Source organism: Cygnus olor, chromosome 3 (assembly GCF_009769625.2).
Source record: "Cygnus olor isolate bCygOlo1 chromosome 3, bCygOlo1.pri.v2, whole genome shotgun sequence".
In the NCBI taxonomy this organism is placed as follows: domain Eukaryota; kingdom Metazoa; phylum Chordata; class Aves; order Anseriformes; family Anatidae; genus Cygnus; species Cygnus olor.
The window spans coordinates 32,670,747-32,683,620 of record NC_049171.1 but is presented as its reverse complement, the minus strand read 5'-3'; the positions used below and the strand labels follow the sequence as shown (position 1 = coordinate 32,683,620).

General features: G+C 38.6%; 1 protein-coding gene across 1 annotated transcript in view; it reads right to left on the bottom strand.

Moving 5' to 3' along the window:
• Positions 1-2,059: 2,059 nt before the first annotated feature.
• The window catches only part of KCNQ5 (potassium voltage-gated channel subfamily Q member 5), a 286,622-nt gene continuing 275,807 nt past the window's right edge, over positions 2,060-12,874 (bottom strand). Inside the window, exons 11-14 of the mRNA XM_040550668.1 lie at positions 12,330-12,438; positions 5,243-5,374; positions 4,239-4,365; positions 2,060-3,825 (exon numbers count right to left, since the gene is read on the bottom strand). Coding sequence (XP_040406602.1) covers positions 2,884-3,825; positions 4,239-4,365; positions 5,243-5,374; positions 12,330-12,438 — 1,310 coding nt within the window. The 3' untranslated portion in view covers positions 2,060-2,883. The remainder of the gene's footprint in view (positions 3,826-4,238; positions 4,366-5,242; positions 5,375-12,329; positions 12,439-12,874) is intronic.

Genomic DNA, 12,874 nt, shown 5'->3' with positions numbered 1-12,874 from the left:
AACCATAATTTGAAAAGATATGATCTTCTGGATTTATTAGTACTTTGTAAAGACATTAACATTTTCATACATAATTTATAGAATTCATTCTTTTGTGCACAACATTGTATTAAATAAATTAACTTAAAATTAGAAGGACTCAAGCATGTCATTTAAGGCAAAAATACCAAGTTTCCGTGAGATAAATTATCAGCAAAACCCAAGGCCCTGCTTCTGATACTGAATGTGTACAGTCAGAGCCAATGCCAAGCTCTCCCATTGCCTCCTGCCTGGCTCAATGGGGGTGCAACGATCTGCTCGTGCAGATGAAGGTGGAAGATTGGAGGCCAATTCATGATGCCTTTAGTTTTCTGTCTCATCAGGAAGGGAAAGGGAGTTTCGTTACTGACACATAGTTGCCATGTGCCTCATCTCTTGCTCCTGGCCTGGACCTAAGGGCAGGTTTATACTTAGGCTGGCAGGAGGCTTAATTTGAAAGGCAAGAAAGGCACCATAAACCATTAGGGAAAAAAAAAAAAAAAAGAAAGAAAGAAAGAAAGAAAAGCCTAAACACTTGTGAGTTTTTAAGTTTTGGATAGTACTTTAAACTTTTAGATTTGCCTGGCCGAACTGCAGACATTCAAATAAGTTAATAGTTAAATGAGATGTGGAAAAAATATATCTATTTATCCTCACAAAATTACTGTTGTAATCAGGCATTAGCATAACCAGACTGCACAGTAAAGAACACAGGAAAGGCTGAATGTGGTAAATTATATGGCAAATCAGTGGTGAGGAAATTGTGCTTCAAGGTGTCTTTCAGGATTTAACAGCTGAAGTTTGCTCCGGTGTGAGCCATGGAGCACAGTGTACCATCCGTGGACCCCATATAATGACACAATATATACACTCTACAGTTTGCATGTACTTTCACATAATAAGGTTATCATGTAATATCCAGGAATACTTCTGTAAAGGAAATATGGAAGCAGAAATTACAATGGATTCATAGTAAACAGATCCTTCACGATACAATCTACAGCGTTTAGCCATGATTAAGACTGGAGTGACGTTTTTGATGTACATAGTAAGTTCCCAGCAGGTCTGGGCCTTGAGAAAACACTGCCCTGAGTGAGCTGGCACTGACACCCCCATACATTCACTGTTCCTGCTGCTAGAGGGAAGCTGAGCCCGAGTCCGGTTGTCTACAAGCCTGCGGTGCAGGTGGGGTATAAATCTGGGGGTATGCAACACACAGAAACCTTGTTCAGCTGGGAAGAGCGAGAGCCTGGTTAGGCTCTGCAAGGGTTCTTCCAGTGGCGAAACCTTGCTGGGGATGTGCAGATAGGCACTAACGCTGCTCCTACGTCTCAGCAGGAGTGAAGTGTAGGTAGGATAAGAAAAAAAGAGGACATATCAAGCAGGAATGCTCAGTCTGATGTAGGCTTTGGATTTGAAAACTCAGGTTTTAGGATGAAGGAGTCTGAAGGTCCTTTCTTGGAAAGTTCTCAAGAAATGACTGCGGTTGGGACACAGTGTTGAGCTATAAGAATGTGACCAACTTCCCTCTCTCCTCCTCTCCTTTTACTAAAAAGAAAAAAAAAAAAGAAGAAAAAACAAAAACAAAAAAGCAACAACAAAAAAAGCAAAAACCCAAAGCACAAAAAAAAACAATCAAAAAATCTGCCTTCAATTTTTTTCAGGTAAAGTGGTCTTCCCTACTTCTATTTCCATTTCTGGTTGCCTGTATGGCCTTTTTGGAAATAGTGCTCACTGACAGGCTGGTATTTAAAAGATATTTTTGCCTCCTTACCTTTCATCCTTAGTTTTCTGGGATCATTTCTCTTCTTGCCCACCTAAATCTCTATTTTTTTTTTCTTCATTGTTTGTGTTGTGTTCCCCTCTTCCCTGTTCTGTCCTCTTTAGTTCTACTCTGCATTTCAGTTCCTCTTCGTCCCTCCCTTCCCAGCCTTATGAAGTACCGTCACGGCATCAGGTAGTGACTGTGAGGAAGATTGCCAAAATCTCCTCAGAAGGAAACATTGCTCTGCAATTGCATTGTTCAGAACAACTGCATTGTTCTGCAACGAAGGCAGTGTCTGCGCCTTTCCCTCACGTACTGCTGCCAAAATGTTTAGGATTTACGAGACAGCTCCTCAATGAGACTGGAAGAAGGAGAGATTCCCCTGAATTCTTAGTGCAGTCACCCAAATTACCCACTTTTGAGGCCAGCCCCGACCCTTACAATACAAACTTTTTGTAACAAAACAGCGTTCTTGTTATAAAGAACAATGTGACAGTAGTGTGTCGGGTAGTTTTGTCACAACACTAAATCACCAAAAATCGGATGGATATCAACATACTGTTTTTCCGAGTTAAAAATAACTGATTGCTGATGAGCTCATGTGTGTATCTTGCAACTGGCAGCCATTTCTAATCCCATATATCTGGTTTCCTTGGTACCTTGCTAGCAGCTGTAGATAATTTTTTGTTGTAAACATAAACTATCGTTAAATCAGGACATATATATATTTAATTAGTTCAGAAGCAAAGTGCTTTAAAACTTACGTTTTTTACTTCTGCCTTGTAGAAACGGCACTAGGTCTAAATGCTCAAATTTTTGCTTTTTGATATATCCTGCAGCATTAGCTTTGTAGGCAACTCTTTATTTAAACCTACCGTACTACATGAAAGGCTGCTGTACTGTAGGTATAAATCTGAATTTTAGCCATCACTTAAACATGCATTTTCATGCAACTAGAAGATATGGGCTCATTCAACTGCTTTTCAGATTCATCCTGATTTTTGTGATTTTATCTTATTAAAAAGGCTTTCAAAACAGTTCATGCTATGATATGTATGACTAGAGGAATGACCCAGTCAATGAAGAAAGCCCACAAGCTGTTATTTAAGTTTGACATGGAGCAGACTGAGTGCTTCTGTACCGTCCCCTGGCTTGCAAATATTTTGAGATGATCTTGATATTCCAGTCCTTATAGAGTCAGTAGAGAGAGTTGTTTCCACTAATGGTCGAGAGATGGCTTCAGTAGTCTCTGTTCCTGCCTCTGTCTCCAACTCTTCATCAGTTATAAATAATTTTGACTCCCTCCATTTGGAGTACACGTCTTGGCTACCTCTTGAACCACTGGAGTCACTGCCAGTAATCTGTACATTAAGTTCCTCTGTTGATTGTATAAGGTTTTGTACAGATAAAGATTTTCCTAAATCCATTTGCACCACAGGTTTAACTGAGAGCAAAGGTTCCCCTTCTGTATCCAGACCTTTTCTCCATGCAAGATCCTTTGTAGCACTGGGCTGCGCAACTTGTCCATTATCCTTTGATGCAACAAGGCAAGCGGTGACATCAGAAATATTTTCCTGCGTGGTTACAGGAATAATGTGAACGGGCTCAGGCCTATTAATATGCTTCATTGATGAGAAAGGTGGTATTTGTAATGTTGTTGGAGTTGCTGGCTTAGTTGCCTGGTTTATTTGGTTTGATGTGTTATTAGCTGTTGTAGGTCCATCGTTTGGCACTTGCGTTGCTTGACTATGCATAGCTGGACTAAAAGCATAGTAAGCCTGAGTGCTAAATTCATTTGGTGTCAGTATAAGCTGTAGGCCACGAGGCAGATTGGCACTGGCTGATCTGGATACACATCCACTAATTTGTGCAGAATTAGACAAATCTTTGCTGTCCGATGGACTTTGATAATCAGAAGTCTGCTCACACTCGAAAGCTGGCATTTGAAATGAAGCCAAAGTGAGCGCTGATGCAGATCCTTTTCGCAAAACTTGTTGATAAATATCTAACAGACAGTCCAGTTTTGACTCAATGGATTGTACCTACAGGAGGAGAGGAAAAGGTTAATATTAATGCAAAATATTAATTTTAAATATTTGGAACCCAAGCAAAAGGAGAATGTAGCTGCTGAAGAGAAAAATGTTAGGAGCTTGATACAAGGTATTGACTCATGAAAAATAATGTCAAAAGACTGGTAGCTATAGATTTTTCATAAGCAAGCTGATAAAAAGAACCAGTACCTTGCAATTTTTCTTTTCTTATTTTTTCTGCACATGGAACACAGTTGAAGTAATATGATTCATGTATCTTTTATGTCAATGTGTAAGTGAAACAGGTATCAGAAAAAAATATTTTACCTGTTCATCATTTGAAACTGGTGATAAAATAGACAAAAGTAATGAGCAACAGCAGAGCAAGACAAAAGCACAGTCACAGATGATCATGAAGACTCTACCTGTTTTTCCACCTTCACTACACGCCCTAACATACTGAGGTCATCAGTTGTCTCATTCTCTGCCGTATTCTTTTCTCTGCTTCTTTTATCTGCTGTGATCTGTCCTTTCCCAAGAATTTGGTCAACGCTGTAAGAGAAATTAAAAGCTACCGTGATTCCTGAAAATGGTGATAATATGGAAGTGTTTGCTCAATCCATACATTAAGCATTAATATCACAATCCTTCAGAAAAGCGCCTGAGAAAGGAGTTAACTATATTAGAAAATCAGGCAAAACACGAGACACTTTTGAGCATTTGGACATTAGATCACAGACAACTTTTCTTTTATGTTGGCACGAAGTGGGGGCCAGAACTTAGCCATCAACTGGAAGAGCCAGGGCTGGGCTTGCTGGGAGGCAGGTGAGCGGGTGCCTTCCCCAGCAGCCTGGTGTTGGAGAGGAACAGACATACCAGAGACCACCCTCAGGTCTCCCTTCAGAGCATCAGCATTGAGTCCTTGGGAAGCTAACAGTTTTAAGCAGGAGTCTCAGCCCTGATGCTGCAAGCAATACACATGATACAATGGTTATTTTATTAGTGCTGGGAACTGAGAACATAAAAACATGCTCCCTGACCCAGTACGTTACGTGTAGTTCCCGATTTCTTTCATGTGAAAAGAGAATGGCTAGGGTGGGAGAAAGGCAGTTAACAATGATGACTTCATCCTTTTGGCAGCCTCCTGACTAAGTTCCCTGTTTATGAATAAACTTTCCAGATAAAGGATAACCTTTTTGATCATTCAGGCTTCCATCTTCTGGGGACAAAGTAGATACATGGTGTTTTGTTTGTTTTCACACACAATTTAATTTCTGGCTCAGCTGTGTTCTGAACACAGCTGGGCTGAAGTATGGATTGCAAATTGTGCCCAAATATAACACAAAAATGTTAAACGTTACTAATACTCATTGTATGGTGAATGGCATAACCAGATGCTTATGCAGAGGAGAATTTATTGTTTCCATACCGTGACTGTAGACTCTTGATCCTGCATAACATGTCTAGATGGCCTGCTGAATATTGTTCAATGACATCTTTGACATCATATGGACGAAGTGTTTCCTTAAACTTTCTCTTTGCAACGTGAAATTTCATAATCCTGGTGAAAAAGCATTTTGCAGATTAATCTTCACAGCAGTTGCAAAACAATGCAATATATTCCACTGTCAAAATATTGTCAGATAGTTTCTTTTTACATTGAAGATAGTTTCAATACAGCTCAGGCAAATGAATTCTTTCACAAAATTGTTTTTATAAGTACAGATTTTATAATTACATATGCGTGGTAGCTATCCCTTTGAATTGTTATGTAACAGAGATCACATAGCATGATTTTAAAGAGTGCAGAGCATGTTTAGTTTATCAGTATACACCTATTCTGCTTTTTTATGCTAGATTTTTTTTTTTTCCTGGTGCTCATTTTATGTCCTTTGCTTTCCAGTTTGAAAAATTTTAAATTTAGGCACCCAATTCATTTTTCATCAATTTTTATTTTTAATTAACACTCAGGCATACATATATGTATACATATATACATACATGTTTTTAATTTATACAAAGATCAACCTTTGCAGTCAGAAGAGAATTTTTCATGTTTGCTCTACATTGAAGTCAATGGGAATTATTGTTCTATTATAATTAGATTATTATTTTTTCATTGAATTCTACTGCAAAAATATTATGTATGGGATAACAGTACATGTCCAGCATTGATGTATGGCGTATGATTTTTTATGTGAGACTTGCACAAGTTTTCTGTGATGCTTTTGTGGAAAAGTGATGCCCACTGGGTAGCTCTTCTTAGGATGAAAAGCTTGATATTAAATTGCAATTTTGAAATAATAGAAGAGACAAATTTGGAAAGCAAATGACAGTGAGCAGATGGCAGTGATTATTATGCTGCGTATTTAGTAGCTGTAAAAGAATGAATGATAACAAATCCAAAACACTGTCCCGTAGTAATAGTTTAGTGGAACGTCAGGAAAACCATACCTTGTATGGTTAGGACAGACATTATGATATGTAGAGTCTGATTAAAAGTGCATAGTGAACCTCTACTGATTTCTGTATTATACACAAATGTTCTTTCAAATAATATCTGTTTATTCCCACAGTGCTCAGGTTGTTGATATTTCCCATTCTGGTAACTTCCAATTAAAAATAAGATTGCTTGTCACTAGTATAGAGCTTGAATTATGGTTCTGATGATAGAAATTAAAATGGAAAAGGCCTGTTAAGAGCAGTCCATCAGCTTGACAGTTCAGGACTGATCTCCATGAAGTTTTAAATATGTTGGATGATGATGCACTTTCCTCTTTTCCATTGTGAGACAGTTCTACAGACTAATAGCTTTCGGTGCCTTTTGTAATCTGAAGGTCTCTGAAGCTGGGATATGGATTTTGTTTCCTTTTAGCTGTCAAATGATGCCAGGATGTTCTGTTCATAACAGTCTGGCTGCACAGACAATCTCCTGCCATCTAGTTCTTTATTCAGCTTATGAAGAATAAATGATGTAGTTGACATGCAAGAAAGTATTGTTCTTTTGTTATTATTCTCTCTGTTTAGGTCATCACACTTTTTTACTTCATGCTGTTAATATAAGTGAAAATATGAAACTCTATTAGAAAAGCAGAGCCAGAGAATTAATAGTGTAAGTGAAGACAACTGAATATATCACAAATGGGTGACTTTACAAGAGAAGAGACAGAAGACTAATTTTATTAACAGCCATAGAAGCTTCTTAGTCAGTGTGCACAAAAATCTTCATCAGTGCTTTGCAGCTCTATAACAGCTTTTGGGTTATCACAGCATTTTTTCCATAATGTTCAGAAGTCAAACTGAAAGCAGCCCAGTGAGGCGTAACTATACTATTTCTGTTTTAGGTATTAGCTCACATGATGCCATCTAAATTAACTTCAGCAGCGTTTGGAACAGACCCTCATTGCTTACTTCTTTTTGCTTCAAATACATATAAATTTACATAAACTGTGAAAAAGAAAAAAAAAAAAAGGTTATAAAAAGTTGGCATCATAAAAGCCTGTAAGTTAATTATGAAATGTAAAATGTGAACTCTTTCAGTGATGGATCCTAGCAGCTGCTTTGTAGTTATTAAATTCGGTTGATTCTCCGTAGTTATTTACTCTCAATTTTAGAAGCTCAGTTGTCTTTCAGTATCTAGAAGAAACAAGTAATTGAGATTTATAGGTTTGAACACCCATTTGGAAAAAAAAAATTACAACTATATCGAGCATATTCAAAAATAGTAGTTGGATTGTGAATAAAAAGCTTTTGAGCTTCCTTCATTTGTGCTTCTAGATTACAAAGTGATCTGTTCTGGAGTGCGACAAAAACAAAAGGCTCAGTTATGCAGACACGTGTGGGTAACCTACCTGTGCAAAAAAGGGAAAATGAGCACAAAGTATTCATATCCCCTAGCCTTTAACACGAACAGTAGGAATAGAGAAAGCAACCAAGATAGAGCTTGGTATGTCTTCTCTGGTTACACCACACGGGGGCAAACCAGACTCATCAGAAACTAGACGAGTCGCCACTGGCTATACTTAACCGCTAGCACTGACCGAACAGAAGTAACTTAAAGTAAGAATTAACCTAGAAGAACAAAACTGTGTACTTCTCATGATCTTTTTTTTTTTTTTTTTTTTTTTAAACATTAGTTCTATTTTGAAATCACTGCATGCCATGGTGGCATGTGCTGTTCTTATAACTCAGATATAATGTGGTAGAAGATACACTGTTCTATAAACCTGCCCAAATCAATAGCGTGCCAATTTTCTGGTGAGGATTAGCCATGAGTAGCAGCCTTTTTCAATGATGCATCCAGAGGAGAACAGAAAAGAATTCTGTTGTGTTGAATTAGACTGGTATGTCAAAATGGTTCCTCACCAGTTAACACCTAATACACAGGTCCACTAATCTTTACATGCCCTGTTAATTGTTAGAAAGTTAAAGGCCCGATACCAACTTTTGTCTGAGCTGACGCCTAGCAGCCAAAAGTGGTATCCATTTCATTTAACTGCTGTCAAATGCAGGACCCGCACTGATATAGAATTACAGTGTTTTCTGAATGTGTTTCATACCTCTCCTTGCACTGGTTGTATTTTATTTTCCATTCATGTTGCCCATTAGAGCATTAAAAGGTATTACGCATATCATTAGTGCACTGAGACTGGCACTGATTTAGAACATCTCTAACCCTCCATGCAGCCCTGTCATACTCACGTTATTTTTTCGAACATGTATCTTGTCAGTCTTGCCACTATCTCAGGAAGAAATGGAGCATTGTTGCACTGGTGTTTCAGGCAAACTCACTTAGTTTCTGCCTTAAAGATTAAATCTGGGCAGGTTGTTCTGCCCACAGCTAGAAGAGGTACCCACAGCTTGTTTGCTCACTCACTACACAACAGGAAAACAGATTTAGTTGTGCTGGTTCCTCCATTTCTCTACCCTTAGCTTGCCAAATAACCCTAAACTACAACATGCAGAAGAAATGAGGATCCAGTATAGAGAAGACAAGATAGACAAAAGTGATGGAGAATTAATTCCACTATGTGTAGAGCAGATGAGCCAATACTGAGTCTTGACCTGTATTAATCCATCACTTAGGAGCCAAAGACATTTTTTAATCCCAGGCATGGTGCTGTAGTAGCCAAAGACACTTGTGTTAACTCTGAAAACCATTCGGGCAGAAAATATACAAAGCACTGGGATTTAAAAGAAGTAGAGGATTTTGAATCAACACCATGGAACAAGTTCATAATGGCTGCTAAAAATACTTTGTACAGACATAGCAGAAACATTTCTAAGACTCAGCAAAAATAGTAAATTATATTTTCCTTCTTTGGCTATTAAATATGTATGATTATTCAACTATACAGCTTATCACCTCAAGAATCCTCATGTCTTGTTATATTTAGCTAAATTTATTATTAGTATTATCTTCTATTGAAGACAAATGAAAACATATCTATGCAATCACTAGTGTTAAAGAGAGAAAAGACCTCCTAGGTCAGCAGGTTCCTCTTGCCATTGCAGTTATTCCCTATTGCATATTTATTTATGCTTCTCAACTTTGGTTTTGTATTTCATAAATAAATAATACAATAATACCATCATTTCCATTGTGGAGAGTATTACAGAGTTTAGTGCCTGTTGCTATGAAAAAATGATCAGAGATGTTATAATATATGGAAACAAGGTATCCTCGTCTTATTAGTCTCTCTTCTGTACTGTGAACTAAATAATTGTGAACTAATGGGGAGAGCCAAGTCTCCAGGAGCTCAGACTGCAGGATATTAATGGGTTTTTGTTCACAGTAAGACTGGGGCCAGCTGACCGGTGCTACAAAAATACTGCTAGCAAGAACTGCATATTTTCCCTTACTTTCCCTACTGCCTCAGCTGATCTGTCCTGACGTAGAGTTTGGAGTAAACAGGATGGAGGGGGAAGCATAAAAACTGGGCTGGAGAAGACTCAGCTGGAGGCTTTGAAAGGAGGCTGGAGGCTTGAAAGGTTACTGGGCATGTCTGCACAGCCAGCCTTCAGGAGGACTGCTCGGGAGTCCTGTTTTTTCAAGGTGGTGTAGCTGGAACAGGTTCAGCCGTGTGTGCTTACATTTGGTGTCTTTTGCATCATGTCTACTGAAGCTATTCAAGTACCTTCTGCCTTCATCTGCTCCTGTATAGCAGCATGAAAGGAAAAGCAGCCTCCACCCTCCCCCGTTTCCTTTGCAATTCTAAACCGTTGCTAAAAACAAACTTCAAAATGAAGGACCAAGTTTCCATATGGACAGATGTTATCATCTTGAAACTCTACAGTTACTATGCAGTGTCTCAGATCCTTCTTCAGATGTTTGCATAGATCCCAGTGTAGTCAGGTAACAGACACTCTGAGTAATAAGAAAGAGGAGTATCACCTATCTGACAAACTGAATTTCCAGTCTCTTGAATTTGGGAGACTAAGGTAAAGCATTTAACAGAAGTCTGAAGATCATTGCATATTATGCTTCACAGACCTCAAACAAAGGTGTGCTTCTGAAGAAAGATGTATATGCCGTTTATAATCTAGTGAAACACATTTGCAGGGACAAATGGGAGAGATTCATGGCTAATTGATAGATAGCAAGTGGAGATGCAAAATTCATATTCTCAGAATCAGTGGTGAAATGAGTTGTTCTTTGGTAAGCCAAGTGCACAGAGAAAAAGTTGGAGGTAATGTAAAGAGTTTGCTTTTATCAGTTGAAAAGTGCATGTCTGAAACTTTCAGACTGTTGAGTCTTTGCTCTTCTTAGAACATTTCTGTGGAGGACGCCGTGGAGGAAGTTTCCCAACAATGACTTTTAAATTCAGTGCCTTTGCATTAGAGCCAATAATTACCAAAAAAAGCCAAAAACCTGTTCTAGATGCCCCTGCTTGAGCAGGGGGTTGGATCAGGTGATCCAGAGGTCTCTTTGAATCTCAACCATTCTGTGATTCTGCGAAAAGATGCAGGTGATGCATTGAACAATCAGTCCAGTGGTGACTTTGAGAACAAGGTCCCTTTAGTCAGTATGAAAATGTCAAGGAAATGTCTTAAGGAATTTGGACAGTATTAAGAATGAGATGGCCATTGGTATCACTTGCTGATATAGTGGCAAGGTGCACTTGGAGCCTGGAGTCAACCAGTCTGTTTAAAATGCAGCATCACAGACAAGGATCTTTGGCAATCAGGGCCAATGGATTATGCTGGTTGTTCCTAATTTGAGCATTTTCTGTTCAAAGGAACAGGTCTGCCTTGCAGCTGGATGTCCACAGTGTATAAAGATTTCTGTCAGCTGTTGCAATGCTGCTGACAAGAGATGGTTCACAGTGGTGACATTTAAGTAGCCCGTCGCAGTGGCTGTGGGCATGGGCCTGGTATCTGACACGTCCTGGGAGGTCATTTCCAGGCAGGTTGGAAAGACGGTAGGAACAGACATCTGCAAGTGATCTGTCAAGCTGCCTTGGCTTGTAGGAGAGAATTAGAAACTGTCTTGCTAGTTATCTGTCTACAATGGCAATCAGTGGAAAAAGGGGAAAGAAATACAGGTAGCCTGTAGGTTATCACTGTATGAAATTAATTGATAAAGAGCTTGAGTTCATTCTTCCCATAGCACTGGGAGCAGTAAGGCGAGAATCTCCCTTTAGGAAAACGTCACCTTTCAACAGATTTTTGCAGAAATCCCCTGTGGCTGCTGCCTGCCCGCTGAAGAGGCATGCCAGGGCACTGATGCAACTGTGATATAGTCACCCCCAGCGCAAGCATCAGGCTTGCTGTCGGCACAGAGCGGACAACCGAGCTCTCTTTGCTTCTCGATTTACTCTCTATGGTGGGAATTTTGCCTGTCAGGACTTGTGCTGCAAAATATTCAGTAAGATTAAGAGTCTTGGCAACCTCAGGAGGGTGAATGCTAAATTTAAGCTTTCAATACCGGTAATTTTATAAGTTTCAACGCAGTTTGCTACTTTCTTGGAAAAGAAGGAAACTATTAGTCTTAAATCATCGGGGTTATATTTAGTTCAATGGATAGTGGCAGGCAAGGTTTTGCACAATTGAGTGAATGTAATTATCCTGCTGTTACCAGAAGAAAGTTGCAGTAAAAGTCATACGACAGTTTCAGGAATATGGAAATGCAATAAAAATGCAAACTTTTGAAGGAAGTAACTTTTCAAAGCAAGGTGATATATATTCAGTAAAACTACATCAAAATTGCATTCAATATTTTGGATTGCAGGAAATATACTGGAAATCAGCATTCATTATTCTCTTTCTTTTCTGAGTCAAATCATGTGATATTTTTAGAAATTGAAAAGTTGATAATGGAATGGATGAAATATTTCCAGTTTTAATAAAAAACAGATGAAAAGGAAGAATAAGTAAACCATATTAGCATTAGTTATGTGACAAATACAGCCACGTAATAAGAAGTTCAACTAATTGCCATTTTATTGACACGCACTTAATTAGTATCTTAATTACAGAAATCTCAAATATTTATTCACTCAGTATTTTTTACACACCTGATTGCTCTGATGACAGTTTTAAGAGCAGGGGTGAGATCTTCTACTGATACATCACACTGGCACCCTTTATCATCATAAACATCATCTGTTCCAAGGCTGGTGTCAGCTGCAAAATACAAGAGTGGATTAAACAACAAGCATTTAAAAATGCCTTCCTTAGTGTTTTCTAGCTGTCTGCACAGTGATTCTGGAAAAATAGGGACTACAAATCAAGTAAGAGAGATTCATCAGTTTATGGGCTGTATGATGCACTTGTTTGTGTCGAGGATTGTGTCATAAAATGATTGGGTAGTCCCCACTGAAAATGGTAAAAGTTAGAGGGGAAGAAAGCCCTGTTATTTTTCATACAAATGAATAGTGTAGTTCCGGTATGTCTCATCCTGACATCTCACTGTTTTTCATCACATTCACTGTCTTAAAGAAAAGCGGTGAGCTAGCAGATGTAAATGGCAGAGGCAAAAGCCACTACAGTTATATTAAATTGTTATATTTTTTACCACCATCAATGAACCTGACTTTTAAAACAAAGAAAAAGTCCAGAA